The following is an 18,296-nucleotide window of genomic DNA, read 5'->3' on the forward strand; positions in this document are numbered from 1 at the left end:
TTTAATGGCCTATCCAGCTTTGCTGTAGTCATACTCGTATTAAAGAGATTAGTATTTGTATAATTACGAAAATTAAAATTTGAGATTTTATTATAGTACAGTACATTGTAGTGATAACACTGTAACAAGTAAATTATATAATTTACAATCAAATTTATCCATTTCACTTAATTGCATAAGTATTGTCAAAAACCTCGACATAGTGCTAGAATTGGGTAACTTATTTGTGCCATGGAGTGAATAAGCTAAAATTATAACAATTTATTGAATAACTCTCACCGAACCTGTACTTGGCACCCTTATGAAGCCTTTGAGATTTCTTTATCTTGGTTTTCTCGTTTGTTTTCCTTTTAACATCTTTTGTGTGAAATTGGAAATAAAATGTTAACATTAAATACCGTAATTTTTTCTGAAGGTTGTTTCAATATTTTTCAAGAATTTTTGTAGAGCACATGCAGTTAATAGTTAATATCCTTGATAGCATAATTGTGTGAACCATTCCATGGAATTAAAAAATATTTTATAAGCAGACTTGAAGTACTTGTAACCCCTTTTTCACTTCTTTAAATAAATTCAGTAAAAATATTGTAAGTTTTCTTAACTTTTTTTGTTTTATTGAAAACATTGTCACTGTAAATTAACTGAGTGAATGGGGCCAAAAGAAATGATTCAATATTAAGGCCAATAATGTACCATTCAGATATAGGTTAGCTTAAGCTATATAATAATTTCATGCGCAATCTTGCTAAGAAGAGTAATTGACTAGAAGATATAAATTTTCCTGCCATCACTCAATCAATCAAAGTGCCATCTTGAAAGCTTTTATAAGTCAGAAAATTATTTTAAAATGTAAATTATAGTCTGTGTTTTATCCAAAAATTTTCAACTCTACTATCTGAAATCATTTTTATGGTTCATAAATTTACTAACGTATTTTTTTTCAAATCTTTACAGTACAAACATAATTGGCAGCAACACATAGTTGAATTTTATAATTCACACCTACAGACTACTTCCATATGCCAATACTTTGTTGCTTACTAAAATTTAAATTAGTTTTAGTAACATGTGAGTATCAGTGTTTGGTAAAAATTTTCCATGCATCACACTACTGCCTTTCTGCTTCCGCATACAAATCTAGACTACTCTCTTTACGCTTACAGATGGTTCATAAAGTTATTTAAAAAGTAAAAAAATATTAACTTGGATATAAAAATTTCTTTCTAACAAACATGCTAAAACTATAAGGAACATTCATTTTAATAATGCAGTAATGTATTGTAACGGGGACTAAAAATTGTGTTTATATCTGTTCAACTTATATCAATCCCAAATTTTCCTCACTCATCCTCATATATTGAATACAAAAATAAACTCCACATTAAGCCGTTTTACGGGACTTTAAGTCTATTTTTCAATCGCACAATAACTGAAAAAGGACTAAAAAACTAAACACAATTATATTTATAAAATTAGTAAAAACATACATTCAATATGAAAATAATGTTAGTGTACTGTATATAATGCACAAAAAATATGAATATGTACATATAAAGAAGAACATATGCTTTGATAATAGTTTCATTCCTACTCAAAGGCATACAGTACAGATTCTGGTGTGTACTTTGTCCCAACTGGTTGTTAACAGTATAATAAACTTAATGCCTCATCTGTGACTGTTAAAACTGAAATAAAAAATGAGACAAAAATTCATAAATAATTCAAAACTTGGAAAAACTCAAAACGACGAGTCTCGATCAGCTTCCCACCTGTTTCAACTAGACAGCCTACTGCCTTAGTTGTTTACAAAGTGTTCTCTTGTGTTGTGCGTACACAAAGTCATCCTTTATAGTCTTCTCAATCTTCTTGATTTTAGCTATACCCACTCATAATAAAGCTAGTATATTCAATCGTTATATTACAATGACCCAAGGTAAATTGGATATGATTTAGAGATATGAAAAGAGGGTAAAAGTGACATATTGCACGCACGTTAGACCTGGCTCAGACAATGGTGTCCACCATTATTCATGACAACTTGTTCGTCACTTACAACTGCCCATCTTTTTTTCATTTTGAATGAACAGAGATATGCCAAGTTTAAGTTAAAGGGACCATTATTAATTTACTAATATTACTGTAAAGCACATACTTTAATATTCTACTATACCTGGCTTTTATAAAATGATATTAGAAGGTGTTAAGTACTTTGTCATCTACTGCATTGTGCCATTATAGGGAACATATGAGATCTACTTCTGCTGCTTCTGAAACTAATAACTGTTGTAGGACAGGTTATTACTGTATACAGTACTTAAAGATACAACACCTTGTTATATTTACATATTTTAATTAGCTCTCCTTGTAAAATTATTGGTAATATTACTTCCAATTTAATTTAACATATGTATTTCTTTATATTTTACAGTACTTTTATTTGTTCTTTAAAACTAAGAAAATTATGTTTAACTTTTAGAACAGCAAACTAGGCAATGGACTTTTACAAAATTCACAGAACAAGTTCATGGATTTTAATTTTTATATTTCTTATCAATGAAATTGATTTATTAATGGAATTTATCAATTGTTATAAAAACTTTTAGAAACTGACGTACCATAATATTCCGGATTTACAAACATCCAAGTTAATAGTTAATAGACATCTGTTCGATGTTCGTTTTGCTCTCGAGCCAATTCAGTATTTGATGTGTCGTGGAAATTACTAATATTCATTGTTGTGAGGGGCTGTCTCTTGAATAGAATATTAAGATACAAAAATACCAAAACTAAAACTAAACAGATTCCTGATTGTACCACAAAGTTGATCTGGAAAGAAGAAAAAGGTAGCAATACTTAATATTTGATAACACACATGCAATAAGACTACCCCTTACCTTAATGCCCCAAAAATTGAGTCTTGCATTAATAGACATGACATTATAATAACAAGTTTGTAAAATTTGTCCTGAAAAAATGTAATCACCCACTGTAAAATATAAACAATACTGTACTTTTTTACTACATTACCTGAGGGAAATCTTCAACGTAAGTGTTGTAAAGGGCAGTATAGGTGGTGCGATCAACAGTTAGCCAAGCTGATTCCAAGAGGCCATTCAGTGCCAGTATTTTTCCTTTTTCATTTTCATCCACAAGGACAGTAAGCATAGTGCGAATAGCTGGTTCAATGGTTTCTTCAAACATGCCAATCACAGAAGCTACTATAACTAGCCACCAAAGAGCAGGTCCAGTAATAATAGCTAGGAAAGCACACCAGAGCCCCTGAGATGTGATGCCCCCAATAGCAATAATAGTTTCATGGAGTTTAAAACGACTTGCAATCAGTAACCAAATAACTGTCCCTAACATATGTACAGTAGAATCTATACTTGACCATGTGGAAAATTCTGTGGGGCCCCACTGTAAAACCCTTCTTGCCCAGAGGTACATTTGATGGCCCTGTATTAAGAAGACCATTAACTTTAGCATCAGGAGTGACAAAAGCAAACTTCGCCGATTTCCTGGTCTCTGTTTCAATCCAGTACTGAACAGGATAATCACAGGTTTTAAGGGACCCCAACGGGAATAGTGATCTTCCTCCTCGAGATCTGATGAGTTAGCTGATGTATCAACACTTTCCTGGACCAAGACTAAAACATACAAGAAGCAAAGCGCCCAAAGGACTCCTGACACTGAGAATACTACGATGCAGTTTGTCCACCGATATAACCACCCTCCCATTAATCGGCCTATAGGGCCACCTAAATACCATACTACATCCAATAATCCTAATCTTTTCGTGCGTGTCTCAGGTGATGTAATGTCTGCCATATAACTATATACAGCCATGTTGAAAACTACCCATGTTCCCATTATATCACCACAAAGTGTGGCCCCCAAAAGTACTTCTACTGGCCATGAAGGGTTCAGAGCTGTTAGAATATAAACTATTGCCCAACCAACAAACCCTGCTAAGACACCAAGCATTGGAGGCTTTCGACCATATTTGTCAGTTAATGAGCCTATCAGTATCACCACAATCAAAGGTAGTATACTGTCCATTAGATTTTGATAATAGTTGAACATATTCTGATACTTCTGAACTTCAGTCTGTAATGAGAACAAAATTAAAATTTTTATGAAATATGAAATTAATCAGTTTGAATCAGATCTATCAGAAAATAATACAATTAAATAGTAACAAATTAAAAACAAGTAATTAAAAACAGTACAGTAAGCTAAACTACAAACTTCCAATTATCAATATTAATCTAATTTGAAATAAAATATTGATTTTGTCTTTATGGGTGGTGATCAAGTAATGTATGACAATGATATAAAAAGCCATCATTCTATTTTCTTTTTTCTTTCCTGTACTTTGGTAAGGAGAGAAAAACATATACTGTGTCTGTTCTTAAGGTAGCCTGTATGTAATATGAAAATTAAATAAATTTTCAATGCAAAGAACTTGACAAAACTGCCTTTACTAATATTTCACTAAAACATTACAAATAAATAATTACAAAATAAAAAAAAATTGTCACAATTAACAAACAAGCTATACAGTAATTCCCTGAGAATATGCCACAGCTTGAATGCTATTCCAAAGGCAAATTTGTTTTAAATAAATTTCCCTTGAATCTAAAACTGCACTAATACGCCTAATGAAGGTAGCATGTCCAACAAAGTTATATTGTCTTCACAAAGTTTAAAGAGTGGCTCCCTTTATGATACAGATACGACATCAGAACACAAAACAGAGGGAACCGGAGACCAAAGAATCTAAACATAACTTTCTATCCAAATAAAGCTGTAGAAGGGAGGACACAGGTATGAATTAGATGGCTGGCCTGTTTTCTATTCCTTTACCTGATACCCGATGTAAAAAATGGGTTAACATAATTGAAGTAGGGAAGTGTGATGATCCAAATTCATATGAGCAAATGGAGGGGGGAGAGATTATGCTTTAGAAAACGTAAAACTTTAGTCAACAAAAAAATATCCTCTGAGAAAGAACTAGATTATGAACCTAAGATATGAATAGGACAGATATAATTAAACCTAATCCCAAATCAAACATTTAACTTTCTCAAGGATGACCAAAAAATTTGTTCTCAATACTGCAGTAAGATTTAGATTTTATTTACTACCATAAACCTCCCATGATGTTCATATTGCTCTCTCTCTCAAAGCTAATTAAAAGTTGAAGTCTACCACAAAACAACACAAAATCATGTTTTCTTCCTTGCTAGTGTAGTATTAAGAATATGAGAGGATGTATGGCAATACGTGCACATGAAAGTCATGGGAGGTACATAGAAATGAGAAAAAAGGCTTTAAAATTGAATTTTTGGTAATAGGTTGGCCATGGCACCAGCCACCCTTTGAGAGAGTTATTGGATCCTTTGACTGGCTCGACAGTAATGCATTGAATACCTCTCTCTGGTTACGGCTAATTTTTCTTTGCCTACACGTACACCGAATAGCCTGGCCTATTCTTTACACATTCTCATCTTTCCTCATACTCCTAACAACACTGAAATTACCAAACACTTCTTTGCTCAAGGGGCTAATTTCTGTACTATGATAGTTCAGTGGCTACTTTCCTCTTGGTAAGGATAGAAGAGACTCTAGCTATGGTAAGCAGCTCTTCTAGGAGAAGGACACTCCAAAATCAAACCACTGTTATTTAGTCTTGGGTAGTGCCATAGCCTCTGTACCTTAGTCTTCCACTGTCTTGTGTTAGAGTTCCCTTACTTGAGGATACACTCGAGCACACTATTTTATCTTTTTATTTCTTCTTGTTTTTTTAAATGGTTTGTTGGCCAGGCTTAATAGAAGGGCCATGGATGCCTGGTGGTTTATCAAGTAGTAGTCTTTTCCTTATCTGATTCCATTTCTTCTCAAAACCATCCTTACTTTCCTCCCTTCAGTTAAAGTGGCTATCCTGGAGGGTATTTAGCCTTGCTTGGTGTATCGGCTCCTCCATTTTGACCAGTTTTTATGACTTTTTTTTCTATAGTCTATGGGTTTGATCAATCATTTTATTTATATTTCCTTACAACAGATTGTTGTTGTTATCATTCTTGTTAATTTAGTTATTAAGTATGATGTATCTTTTTTATCACCATTAATTCTTATGCTCTCTGGAGACATTGAGTGAAATCCAGGCCTAGTACATCCTAGATTTTGTCAATGTCGTCTACTGTATTGCAATATTCATGGTCTTCATTCAAGACCTTACAGTTGCGTCCAGACAGATATTCTTTTGTGCTCAGATACTTTGGTTTCTAATATGAGGCACTCATCTGAGCTCTCGTTATAACTGGTTTTAAGAAGCCAATTATATTGAAACGTGATGCCCTCCCTAGGGGCAGGGGAATGATGGTGTATATTAGGACTGAGTACTGTACCCTGCTTCTCATAAGTCCTGCTATGAATGTGGATGTCATGAGATTCGGGTAATAAAAGTTTGTGGTAGGCATAACAACTTCTATCTGTGTTCAATCTACCGGAATCCAGACATGGATGATTCTATCTTTGATTGACTTCTTACCCCTATGGATAAGATACAAGAAGATGATAGAAAGGCCTCTTTTGTCTTTGTTGGTGATTTCAAGCTTACCATAGGGAGTGGTTAAGTTTTGTCTCTCCTACCGATCGCCATGGCTCAAGAGCTTGAGACTTTGCCTCGGAATCAGGCTGTGAGAAAATCATAAATGAAGCTACTCACAGGTCTGGAAACTGGTTGGACCTCCTATACACTTACTTCCCCAGCATTATAACAAGTAAGGTTGGTTCTCCTTTCAGGACATCTGATCAGGATGTCTGAAAACTTTAAATCAATCAATCAATCAGGACATCTGATCATGCCTTTATTTCATTAGTAGTGAAGACTGAGCAGCCTGTCCCTGATGTATCATACTCTTGTAAGATTTATATGAAATCTCAAGCAGACTGGAATGGAATTTTGCCTGATCTTTTGGGCTTGAATTGGTCACAATTGTATAGTAGTGTTGATCCTGTTGTCCCATTGAATGAGAATCTAGTCAACATCATTGATAGGCGTATCCCTTCTCGTGTGCTAAGGTACCGAGTGATAGGACAACCCATGGTTCAATGATGATTGTCGATGGGCTTATTTGGAGAAGCAGGAGGCATATCATCTTTGGAAAGGTAACAGATCAGATTTGACCTGGAATAACTATACTTGGCTTAGAGCTTTTGCTCAGAGTTATGCTTCAACTGAAAAAGAATACAATTTAACCATAAAAGAAACCCTTTCTGGTACAACCCAGGAACATAAGTGGTGGACTAACCTTAAATTTTCACTTTTTGGTGTAGATGCAACAGTTCCTCCTTTACTTGAACCAGATGTCTCAGTCACTCATTGTCCAAAGGAAAAGGCAACCCTTTTGGCTGGTGTGTTTGACAGTAAGCAGACTAATGAGAAACCTGAACTTCCTCACTCCTGTTATCCTGAGGCTAAACTAATTAGTTTAGCTTTTCAATCTCGTGAAATTAAAGCTCTGTTGATGGACCTTGAGGCTTATGGAGGTGTAGACCCAGATATTTTTTCTTTGTTTTTTATAAAGACTGCGGATTTCTTAGCTCCAAAGTTATCTATAATTTTTCGCAAGTTAGTAAGAAGAGGAGCGTTTAGCACTTGTTGGAGAATTGGTAATGTTACTCCACTATGTAAAAGTGTTTGTGGTAGCTCAAGTCCATCTCATTACCACCCAATTTCCATAACTCCCATATTATCTAAAGTGTTTGAACGTCTTTTGGCAAATCGTCTTAATAGGTTTGCTGAAGGTAATCATCAGTTCCCTAGTTTACAATTTGGTTTTTGTAAAGGCCTTGGAGCATGTGATACCCTTCTTACAATCTCAAATGCTGTACAGAAATCCCTTGATTATGATCAGGAAGTTCGTATGATTGGCCTTGATTTTAGTGCTGCCTTTGATCATGTTAATCATGAGGCCCTTGTTTTAAAACTCAAAACAGTTGGGAGTGACTGGATCCTTTCTGAGCATTATTATTGAATTTTTAAGTAATATATCTCAAAGAGTTGTTGTTGATGGTCACCATAGTATTTCTCAGGGTAGTGTTCTTGGCCCATTACTTTTCATCTTATATACACATGACATGTGGTTTGGTCTAGAAAACAAGTTTGTTGCATGTGCAGACGATGCAACTCTCTTTGCATCGATTCCATCTGAATGTAGATCTGGGGTTGCTGAATCCCTTAATAGAGATCTAGCTAAAATTAATGCATGGTGCAAATTATGGGGTATGAAGTTGAATCCTAACATAACTCAAAGCATGATTGTAAGTAGGTCTGTCTTCTTCAACTACACAAAAAGATTGGATTATTGAGAAAGTCTTTCAAGATTTTCGGTGATCAATCTATTCTGAAGTGTTTTAATTCTTTCATTCTACTTTGTTTCCAGTATTGTTCTCCTGTCTGGTCTTCAGCTACTGATTCTCATCTTAACTTGTTGGACAGGAACTTAGGGTCTATTAAATTTCTTATTCCTGATCTAGATATTAATCTTTGGTATCGTTCAATTAGTTCATTATGCATGTTGCATAAGATTTTTCATAATTTTGACCATCCTTTACATTTTGATCTTCCTGGACAGTTCCATCCTGTTCGTAATACTAGGCATGCAGTTAATTCTAATAATCAGGCCTTCTCCATCATGAGGCTCAATACAACACAATATTCTAGAAGTTTTATTCCAACTGTAACCAAGTTGTGGAATGATCTTCCTAATCGGGTAGTTGAATCAGTAGCACTTCAAAAGTTCAAAGTTGCAACAAATGTTTTTATGTTGAACAAGCTAACTTAAGTCTTTTTATATTTATATATGAATTATCTGTTTTAATGTTTTTTAAAATATTTTATTTTAATTTCTCATTACTTCTTAGGCTATATCATTTATTTACTTCCTTGTTTCCTTTCCTCACTGGGCTATTTTTCCCTGTTGGAGCCTTTGGGCTTATAGCATTTTGCTTTTCCAATTAGGGTTGTAGCTTGGCTAGTAATAATAATAATAATAATAATAATAATAATAATAATGTTATTTCTATAGTGAACTCGCCCGATGTTCATATATTACCCGAGTTGCCTCAATATTCAGTGAGGCTACTGAACTAGTTTGGACTTTGAGACTGAAAGACAAAGGAGATATGGCATACTCATGTGAAAGTACTACCATACACTGCCACATAATCTCAAAATTACACTGGAGGGGCAGGTCTACTATAATGAAAGGAAAAAGAATATTTTTAGTGTTAGGGTAGATGTCAAAAATTAACCAGCTTTGAGAGAGAAGTAAGATAAACATCAGGTGAATACAGAAATACTGTAACTAATTTTATTAATAAAACCCTTTTTCATAAACTGCACATATTTAACAATTTAATGACTGGATCAATTGATAAGGATGAATCTAACAAAAGTTCCTCAACCGTCACCTGATTTGATTATTGATAAAATTTTCTGAATTTACTTTTTTCAAAACTTGAAATTTGTAATTGGGTGAACTTGGAAATTCACATACAATATATATAACTGCTATACAATACTGAAATACATTCTCTGCATACAGGAATTTGGTTATGTGGGGATACTATTAAATAACCATTGGTCAAATAAGTGTCCTGGTATTATAATTATTTGCTATACTGTATACAATGCCACACTTGTTATTCTCACTAGTTAAATTTTATAAAAACTGATGACTACTGCAGTAAATATAATACTACAGAAGTTAAGTTTAACTGAACCTGGTTTTCACATTTTAGCTGAGTGGAATAAAAAGGCAAAAAATTTAGATCGACTATCATGAGGTTGAGCATCTGGAAAAACTATTATTAGACGCTGGAAAATAGTTTAAAATACAAGCAAAAAAAAAATAAATGTAATAGCTGTCCTTACTTGTATGTCTGTGTGGTTACCATCATCCATGTTCCTGCATTCCTCCTCTGTGTAGTTGAGGTTGACACGGCACACCCTGTCAATCTCTAAAGTATCCGCCACAACTCCAGCATTACTCTCCGCCAGCATCTTCATGAACAGCATTGGCTCTAAAGTTACATTTTGAAGAACCTGTAGTTGAGATGTGTTTTCTAGTTTTTATTCACAGCAGGTTGAATGTAGTTATAACATCAGCAACCATAGGTGAAAATTTTATGGGTTTTCTGGTAGGTAAAGATCTGTTGTAATTAATATTTACAATAAAAAGTTGGCATTATCATCACATGCTTAATTATTGGCAAGAGCAGGGGCCCCCCAAAAAATCATAGTAAACAATTCTACAAAATTCATTACTTATAACCACTTTACGCATGCAAAAAAATATTTTCAATAATTTACCATAAATAAACATATTCCATTTAAAGTAACAGTAGTTTGTCATGCGTTCCGAGACTACAATTACTTGGATTAAGAGTTCAAGTCAAAGTAAGGAATACGAACGGATGTTTAAAAACTATCCAGTCCTATTCCATCGATCTTTTAGAATATTAAATCCTAATACAATTATATTGTGCAGACTCAAAATAGATATTGTTACCCATATACCACCCTGGGTATTTCTTCTAGCTCTTCTCGCCATTTAGCTTTAAGTTGTACAGAGCAAAAACTCAATAATTGCATTTAAAATAATATCCTCGAACAGCCATCACATCCTGATGACGAAGATAAGACGATTAATGGGATGATCGCATTAGATTACACTTACAATGTATAAAATCTTACAATGTTGAACAAAACTATATGCTTATATATATACGAATTGTGATAAAACTAAATTAGAAGTATGAAATTTTAACATTTCATCATCAATTAAACAAGCATGTTCTTTTCTGTTCCAAACACCCTTTAAAATCATGTAAAATACAGTATCAGAAAAGCTGTTTGAGTAATTATGCTATACTCTACCCATAAACAAGGAAGATCTCTCTATCTGAACAAATACATAATCATATAAACATACACATATTTATATATATACACATATACTATGATATATATATATATATATATATATATATATATATATATATATATATATATATATATATATACACACATATATATATATAAATATTTATACATATATATACACACACTAGCATATGTGACCCGTCAAAAGTGAAGGATAAATATTTAGATGTCTGCACGCATATGGAGACGTGCACACGCACACATTCAACCCTTCCCACCCGAAACACGGGGGGTTATAAGTCTGGCAATGTATGTATGTATATATATATATAAATATATGTATGTATATATATATATATATATATATATATATATATATATATATATATATATATATATATATATATATATATATATATATATATACAGTATATATATTATACTACTGTACGCGACCTGACATAAATGACGACCAAATAGATATGCACAAAGATTCAACCCTTCCCATCCACTTGCCCCTACCTGAGAGTCAAGGAGTTATATGCCAGCCAATGTCATTGGCGTGACCAGAACCAAATATACTATATATGTATATATATTTATATATATATATATATATATATATATATATATATATATATATATATATATATATATATACAAAAACAAGACTTGGAACAGGGTGTCAACAGATGTTTGCTTTAAAAGATGAAAATGGAAATATCCGTATAAATTGTGGAGGATTTTTATATAATGCTATACAATAGAGATATAAGAAATAACTTCACCAATAGAAATAATGAAACACCAGTGCCGGTACCAAACATAACAGTATTATTTTCATTATTATCATTACTTGCTAAGCTACAACCCTAGTTGGAAAAGCTGTAGGCTATAAGCCCGGGGCTCAACAGGGAAAATAGCCCAGTGAGGAAAGGAAACAATAAAATATTTTAAGAACTAATATTTCCTAAATAAACTATAAAAGCTTTAACAAGTGGAAGAGAAATAAAATAGAATAGTGTGCCCGAGTGTACTGTCATGCAAGAGAACTCTAACCCAAGACAGTGGAAGACCATGGTACAGAGGCTATGGCACTACCCAAGACTAGAGAACAATAGTTTGATTTTAGAGTATACTTCTCCTAAAAGAGCTTCTTACCATAGCTATTGAGTCTTTTCTACCCTTACCAAGAGGAAAGTGGCCACTGAACAATGATAGTGCAGTAGTTAACCCCTAGAGAGAAGGAGAATTGTTTGGTAATCTCAGTGTTGGCAGGTGCATGAGGACAGGAAAATGTGTAAAGAATAGGCCAGACTATCCAGTATATGTGTATTTAAAGGGAAAATCAACCATAACTAGAGAGAAGGATACAAAGTAACACTCTGGCCAGTCAAATAACCCCATAATTCTCTATCGGTAGAGTCTCAATGGGTGGCTGGTGCCCTGACCAACCTACTACCTAAAAGTAAAGAAAGCATTAAAAGACATAAAGCAGCAGGAGAAGATGGACTAACAAATGATTAATAAGAGGTGGAGGAGATTTCATAATAGTAAAACTGGCTGACATCTACACCAAATGTCTGCATGAATGGTATATACCTACACCTAAGAAAATCTTTTATAATTATACTATTTTACGAAAACGGAGACACTAAAGATCTGAAAAATTACCGCCTAATAAGTTTACTCTCCGTAATATATAAAATATTTTTGGGCTCAAGCCATGTCGTCCTGATGGAAGTTCCTTAAAGGCAGCTTCCTAGGGTATATTACAACTACGGCGATATTCCCAGAGAATTTACCTTCAGGTACCCAGAATTCTAACTCCTGGAGCGAGTATCCCTAAAAAAGACCTTAGGGATATCGTAAATATCAGTGGACGTATTCTTGACACGCCTCATAGCAATCTATACCCCGAATAGAGTTAACACTTCGTAGGGGTAAAATGGCAAGAAAACGAAAACGATAAGAAAGGGGGGAGCCGTTCATAAGGCATCCCTCCTCCCCGTTTCGAAAGCGTGCCCTGCGCCGCTCACGGCGCCATCTGTATTCCTTTTTGCGTAGCTCTACGACTCGGTGTGTTTTTTATAATATTATCTGTTCCCCGTTTGCTCCCTTCTCTTCGGGGAAGGGGCAAACCCTTTCCCTCTGTTTAAGCCTTAGGCTTAACTCTAGTGGTTTATTTGAATTAATCTTCAAATATATCTATGCTGGAGTAGTACTGTACCTTTCCGTTCCAACAGTGTTGGTTCAGAGGGGGACAGTACAACAGTGTTTAGTCTGAGCCCGGTTTGTCTGGCATGGGGCAGAGTCTCCCTTGCCGATTGACTCGGGCACTAAGGGTTACCCCCCTTAGTCCACCTTGTTGGGTTCCAGTAGTGATCCCTTTACTCGGTGACTCATCAGACTGTCCTTGCCGTTCCGGTCTCGGGATATGTTCCCTTTTCTGGAAAGGCAATTCCTTCCTTGCCGTGGTTCGTGGGAGGCAGCCAGTAGTGCCGGCCTCCCTCTCGGGTCTTTCTCTAACTGAGATGAACTGTCTTAGTTGGGAATGACCCTTAACCAAGGTAAGGTTGGATAGGACCCTCTGTCCTTCCCTTCTCTTTTTCCGTTCATTGTGTCAGTCGTCTGCATCCGGGCCTAGCCTAGGTTGGGATGAGGAACTGACGTGGTCTCCTGTCGGCCGGCAAAGTGTGCCGACCGGCAGAGACCATTACTGTGAGTGCTGCCCGGTCCTTTCTTGGTCCCTCTATCGCTGCCGTCTGAAAATTCAGTAGGCAGCGGTTAGGAAGCTTGACTTAGTGTCTTCCCCTTCCTTTCGGCACTCTTTCGGGTGCCGGGCCCAGAGACTTATAGTCTCTTAACCCGGCACTCATTCTTTTGTCTTAGTATGTGTTGTCCTTGCCGTCTGCCGGCCTACAGGCCGGCCGTCGGTGGGGAGGGGTGTTCTCCAGTTCTCTTGCTGTCGGTCGGCGTTGGGTGTATACCTTTGCCGGCCGGTCTATTGCTCATCTGCCGGCCACTACAAGTGGGGCCGGCAACCGAGCGCTGCCTAGTGTGGGGGCCAGCCGGCAGGGTTTGTTTACTGCTGCCGGCCGGCCCGCGACACTGCCCAGTCAGCCGGCCACTAAATATGATGGCCGGCAACTCAGTGCAAACCGGGTGGCTACGGTCTGGCAACCACTGCCGGCCGGTTCAGGCATGGGTTCTGGAGTTCTCCCCAATAAAGGTGATCTGATGTTGTGTACTTGAGATCTACCTTTCGAAAACAAGGGGGGGGGTGCTGAGCGGCAATAGCCGGCTGGCACACCACCCTCAGGTACTGTATCAGTCCTCTCTTGGTGGTATATTCAACCAAGGGAGTTCATGATATAGTAGGTTACAACACTGTCTTTTTCTATCTTACTTGTGTTACTGGTATAATCACCTGGTGTCGCCTTACAAGGATAAAAGATAATTCTTTTATTCCTGGCCAGAATGGTATTATTTTACCTTAGGTGTGAGCTACACCTAATTTCCTTTGGAAATACGTTCTCTGGTTATTCTAGTAAAGACTAACTATGTGACTTGGCTGGTGGGCTTCCACAGGTGTTTGTGTGGGTTTCACAAGTAGGTGTCTTTCCCTTATTCTTGTTGAATACTCATTTGTTACATGTGAATTAAAATTCACTTGATATTCATGGAAATTTTTCTTCTTTTACAGGAGGAGCATCCGAAGTGTGATAGTGTCTTCTGCAATGTCCGCAGTAAGAACTTTTGCGGACATGCCTCGTGTAGGAGGCACGCGGCTTGTGCAGCCTCCAATGATGAACATCGTTACTGGGATCCGCAGGTATGTGCTGTATGTACTAACCTGCTATCAGAGGCTTTTGAATCCCCTAGGTCGGCGGAGTCAAGAGATGCAGCGAGGGAGAGGCTTCGCGTATGGGTAAGGGGTTTTCAGAAAAACACCACTGGACCTTATCTTCCTAACGAGAAGATGAGGGCATACCTTTTTCCCAAGGCTTCCCCTGATGCTGTTGTTCCCCAGCCTCGGCCGGAGATCCCTCTGATCCAGATCCCAGTGGAGGAGGATGTCGCTGACGCCTTGCAGGACATCCAGTTGGACGACAAGATGTCCGACTTGTCCGATCGTGCGGAGCAGGATCTCCTCGCAGAGGGCGAGGAGCAGGATCGAGATCCTATTGCCGTGGAGGAAGAGGTTCCCGTATCATCAGACGTGCCGGTTCAGGTCCCTGAACCTATCCCCTCTACCTCGTCCGCTCTTCCAGCAGAGCTTGGACAGGCTCTCTCTTCCATCGTTGGTATGATCCAACAGATGCAGAGGGAGAATAATCAGAAGGCCGCTACTTTGGAGCTCCAGATGCAGAAGATCACAGCATCACGTGGACCTCCAAAGAAGCTCAACGTTAAGGACCTTCCTCTGTGCTCGGATGCCAACCCGTGGAGATATGCCGAGCACATGCCGATGACGATTGGGAAGATCGTCATGTCGGAGAAACTGGGTTCAGTTCCCCTTGAGGAGGTGGAATTCTGGCCCAGTAGAGGGGCCTACCCGGACTGCTATGTCCGTTTGAAGAAGGAGCCGGCTTCGAAGGAGGAGACGGAACCAAAGGAGGTGATTATCCTGGATCACTCCAAGGCTCAAGCCACTTTGACAGCTGCTTTAAAGGAGAGGGGGTTCTCAAACTCAAAGGTTGCCGCCTTGAGCAAGAAGCACCCCTCCTTTGTATCCTCCCCGGCTAGGGCCTTCCCTTTTATGCAAAAGGGGTTTGCGGCCGTCATCAAGGCGGTTGAAGCTGGCAAGCCGTGCCCGTCTTTGGAGGAATGTAAACCTCTATCGCTGGCATTGCCAATGGATAATAAGGACTGGAAGGAGGTGCACCTTACTTTCTCGGTTGGGAAGTTGGACGCCGACATTGCAGGACAGCAGTTCGGCGAAAACCTTCCCAAGTTGTCGGAATTCCTTCTACGGAGGGAATTGGACACAAAGGAGCGCCTGGCAGCCTCGATGTCTCTCCAGACCAACATGGAGACGATGGCTAGCGACCCCAAGATGCCAGAGATGTTCATGGTTATGGCCAAAATCCATCTGGCCACAGTAACCAAGGACCTCTATTGCTTTGTTAAAGCAAGGAGAGCCTGTAGGGAGTATGTGTTCGCCTCGGCCACAGTGAGGCACGAACCCAAGAGGCTAATTTCATCCAACATCTGGGGTAAAGATCTCTTTCCCAAGGACGTGGTCAAAGAGATCGTGGACAAGGCAGCCACTGAGAACCGCAATCTTCTCCTGAAGTGGGGCCTGTCCCTTAAGAGGAAGTCTTCTCCGGATGAGGGCCCTCAGCCGAAAGGAAAGGCGAAGAAGTCAAGGTTTTCCTCCCGTCCAGCCAAGTCCTTCAAACAGCAAAGACCACAGCAGCAACAGCCAGCTTTGCCTCCGGTTCCACAACTGGTAGCCCAGACCCCGACCACCTTCCAATGGGTTCCCCAAGCCATGTCATCAGCTTCCCCTGCATTCAATCCCGTGTTCGAGGGACAGTCGACCACGTTTCGTGCAAGGCCCAGAGGAGCAGCTAGAGGGTCATCAAGACGCCCCTCTAGGGGACGAGGATTCAGAGGTGGTCGCGGCCAGGGAGGCAAGACTGCAGGACAGTCAAAGTGAAGTGTCGCCGGTAGGTGGGAGACTTCAGTATTTCCGGGATCGCTGGACCTTCGATCCCTGGGCCCACAGCCTTCTCAAAAATGGACTGGGTTGGAGTTGGTACAGTACTCCGCCCCAGTGCCCTCAATTTTTCCAACACTCCACCCCCGTTTTGGAGGAGTACACCCAAGATCTGTTGGAGAAAAAGGTGATCAGGAGGGTAAAGTCCATCAAGTTCCAAGGGAGGCTGTTTTGTGTTCCCAAGAAAGACTCGGGGAAACTCAGAGTCATTCTGGACTTGTCACCACTCAACAAGTTCATAGTGAACCACAAGTTCAAGATGTTAACGTTACAACACATAAGGGCCTTACTGCCCAAGAGGGCATATACCGTCTCCATCGACTTGTCAGACGCATATTGGCACGTTCCAATAAGTCGTCGTCTCTCCCCCTACCTAGGATTCAAGCTACAACAAAAACTTTACGCTTTCAGGGCGATGCCCTTCGGACTAAACATAGCCCCAAGGATCTTTACGAAGCTTGCGAGCGCAGCTCTCAAACAGTTACGCCTAAAAGGGTTCCAGGTAGTAGCCTACCTGGACGATTGGTTGGTGTGGGCAGCATCCAGAGCAGAATGCTTGCAAGCTTCCCTACAAGTGATTCAGTTCCTGGAATATCTAGGCTTCATGATCAACAGAAAGAAGTCTCGTCTTTCTCCAGCTCAGAGGTTCCAGTGGTTGGGAATTCACTGGGATTTAGTGTCACACCGTCTTTCCATCCCGATGTCAAAGAGGAAGGAAATAGCAGGGTCTGTCAGGAGACTTCTAGGTTCCGAGAGGATATCAAGACGCGAACAAGAGAGGGTTTTGGGCTCTCTTCAGTTTGCATCAGTAACAGACCCTGTGCTAAGAGCACAGCTAAAAGATGCAGCGGGAGTATGGAGAACCTTTGCATCGAAAGAGCGAAGGGACTTGAAGAGACCGGTCCCACTTCGGCTACGTTCTCTTCTCAGACCGTGGTCTCAAGCCAGTCGTCTAAGGAGGTCTCTACCTCTTCAGCCACCCCCCCCGTCAGTGACAATCCACACAGACGCCTCAAAGGTAGGGTGGGGGGGTCACTCCCATGGGAAAAAAGTGCAAGGAATCTGGTCCAAGCTATTTGGGACCTTTCACATAAACTTTCTAGAAGCTATGGCAGTACTTCTGACCCTGAAGAAAGTATCCCCACGTCACTCGATCCACGTAAGGTTGGTACTGGACAGCGAGGTGGTTGTGAAATGTCTGAATCGGCGGGGATCGAGATCCCCACCTCTCAACCAGGTGATGTTAGCCATATTCCGACTGGCGGAGAAGAAGAAGTGGCACCTGTCAGCAGTTCACCTTCAAGGAGTCCGGAATGTGACCGCGGACGCTCTATCCAGGGTAACACCGATAGAGACAGAATGGTCCCTAGACGCAGGATCATTCTCTTTCATCTTGAGACAAGTCCCAGAACTGCAGATAGACCTCTTCGCGACGAAGGACAACAAGAAGCTGCCGAAATATGTGTCCCCATATGTGGACCCCTCGGCAGAAGCAATAGATGCGATGTCCCTCGATTGGAACAGATGGTCCAGGATCTACCTGTTTCCCCCTCACAATCTGATGTTGAGGGTCCTCAACAAACTGAGATCCTTCAAGGGAGTAGCAGCAATAGTGGC

The 18,296-nt window shown here is 39.1% G+C and overlaps 1 protein-coding gene across 3 annotated transcripts in view; it reads right to left on the reverse strand.

The window, feature by feature from the left end:
• Positions 1-72: 72 nt before the first annotated feature.
• Positions 73-18,296, reverse strand: part of LOC137631065 (probable peptidoglycan muropeptide transporter SLC46) — a 117,815-nt gene continuing 99,591 nt past the window's right edge. For all 3 annotated transcript variants that reach the window (XM_068362670.1, XM_068362669.1, XM_068362668.1), the window contains 3 exons: positions 9,944-10,114; positions 3,028-4,107; positions 73-2,826 (listed from right to left, as the gene is read on the reverse strand). In XM_068362670.1, the coding sequence (XP_068218771.1) occupies positions 2,653-2,826; positions 3,028-4,107; positions 9,944-10,114 (1,425 nt within the window). In that variant the 3' untranslated portion in view covers positions 73-2,652. The remainder of the gene's footprint in view (positions 2,827-3,027; positions 4,108-9,943; positions 10,115-18,296) is intronic.

The sequence above is a fragment of the Palaemon carinicauda genome, chromosome 39 (genome assembly GCF_036898095.1).
Source record: "Palaemon carinicauda isolate YSFRI2023 chromosome 39, ASM3689809v2, whole genome shotgun sequence".
NCBI lineage: Eukaryota > Metazoa > Arthropoda > Malacostraca > Decapoda > Palaemonidae > Palaemon > Palaemon carinicauda.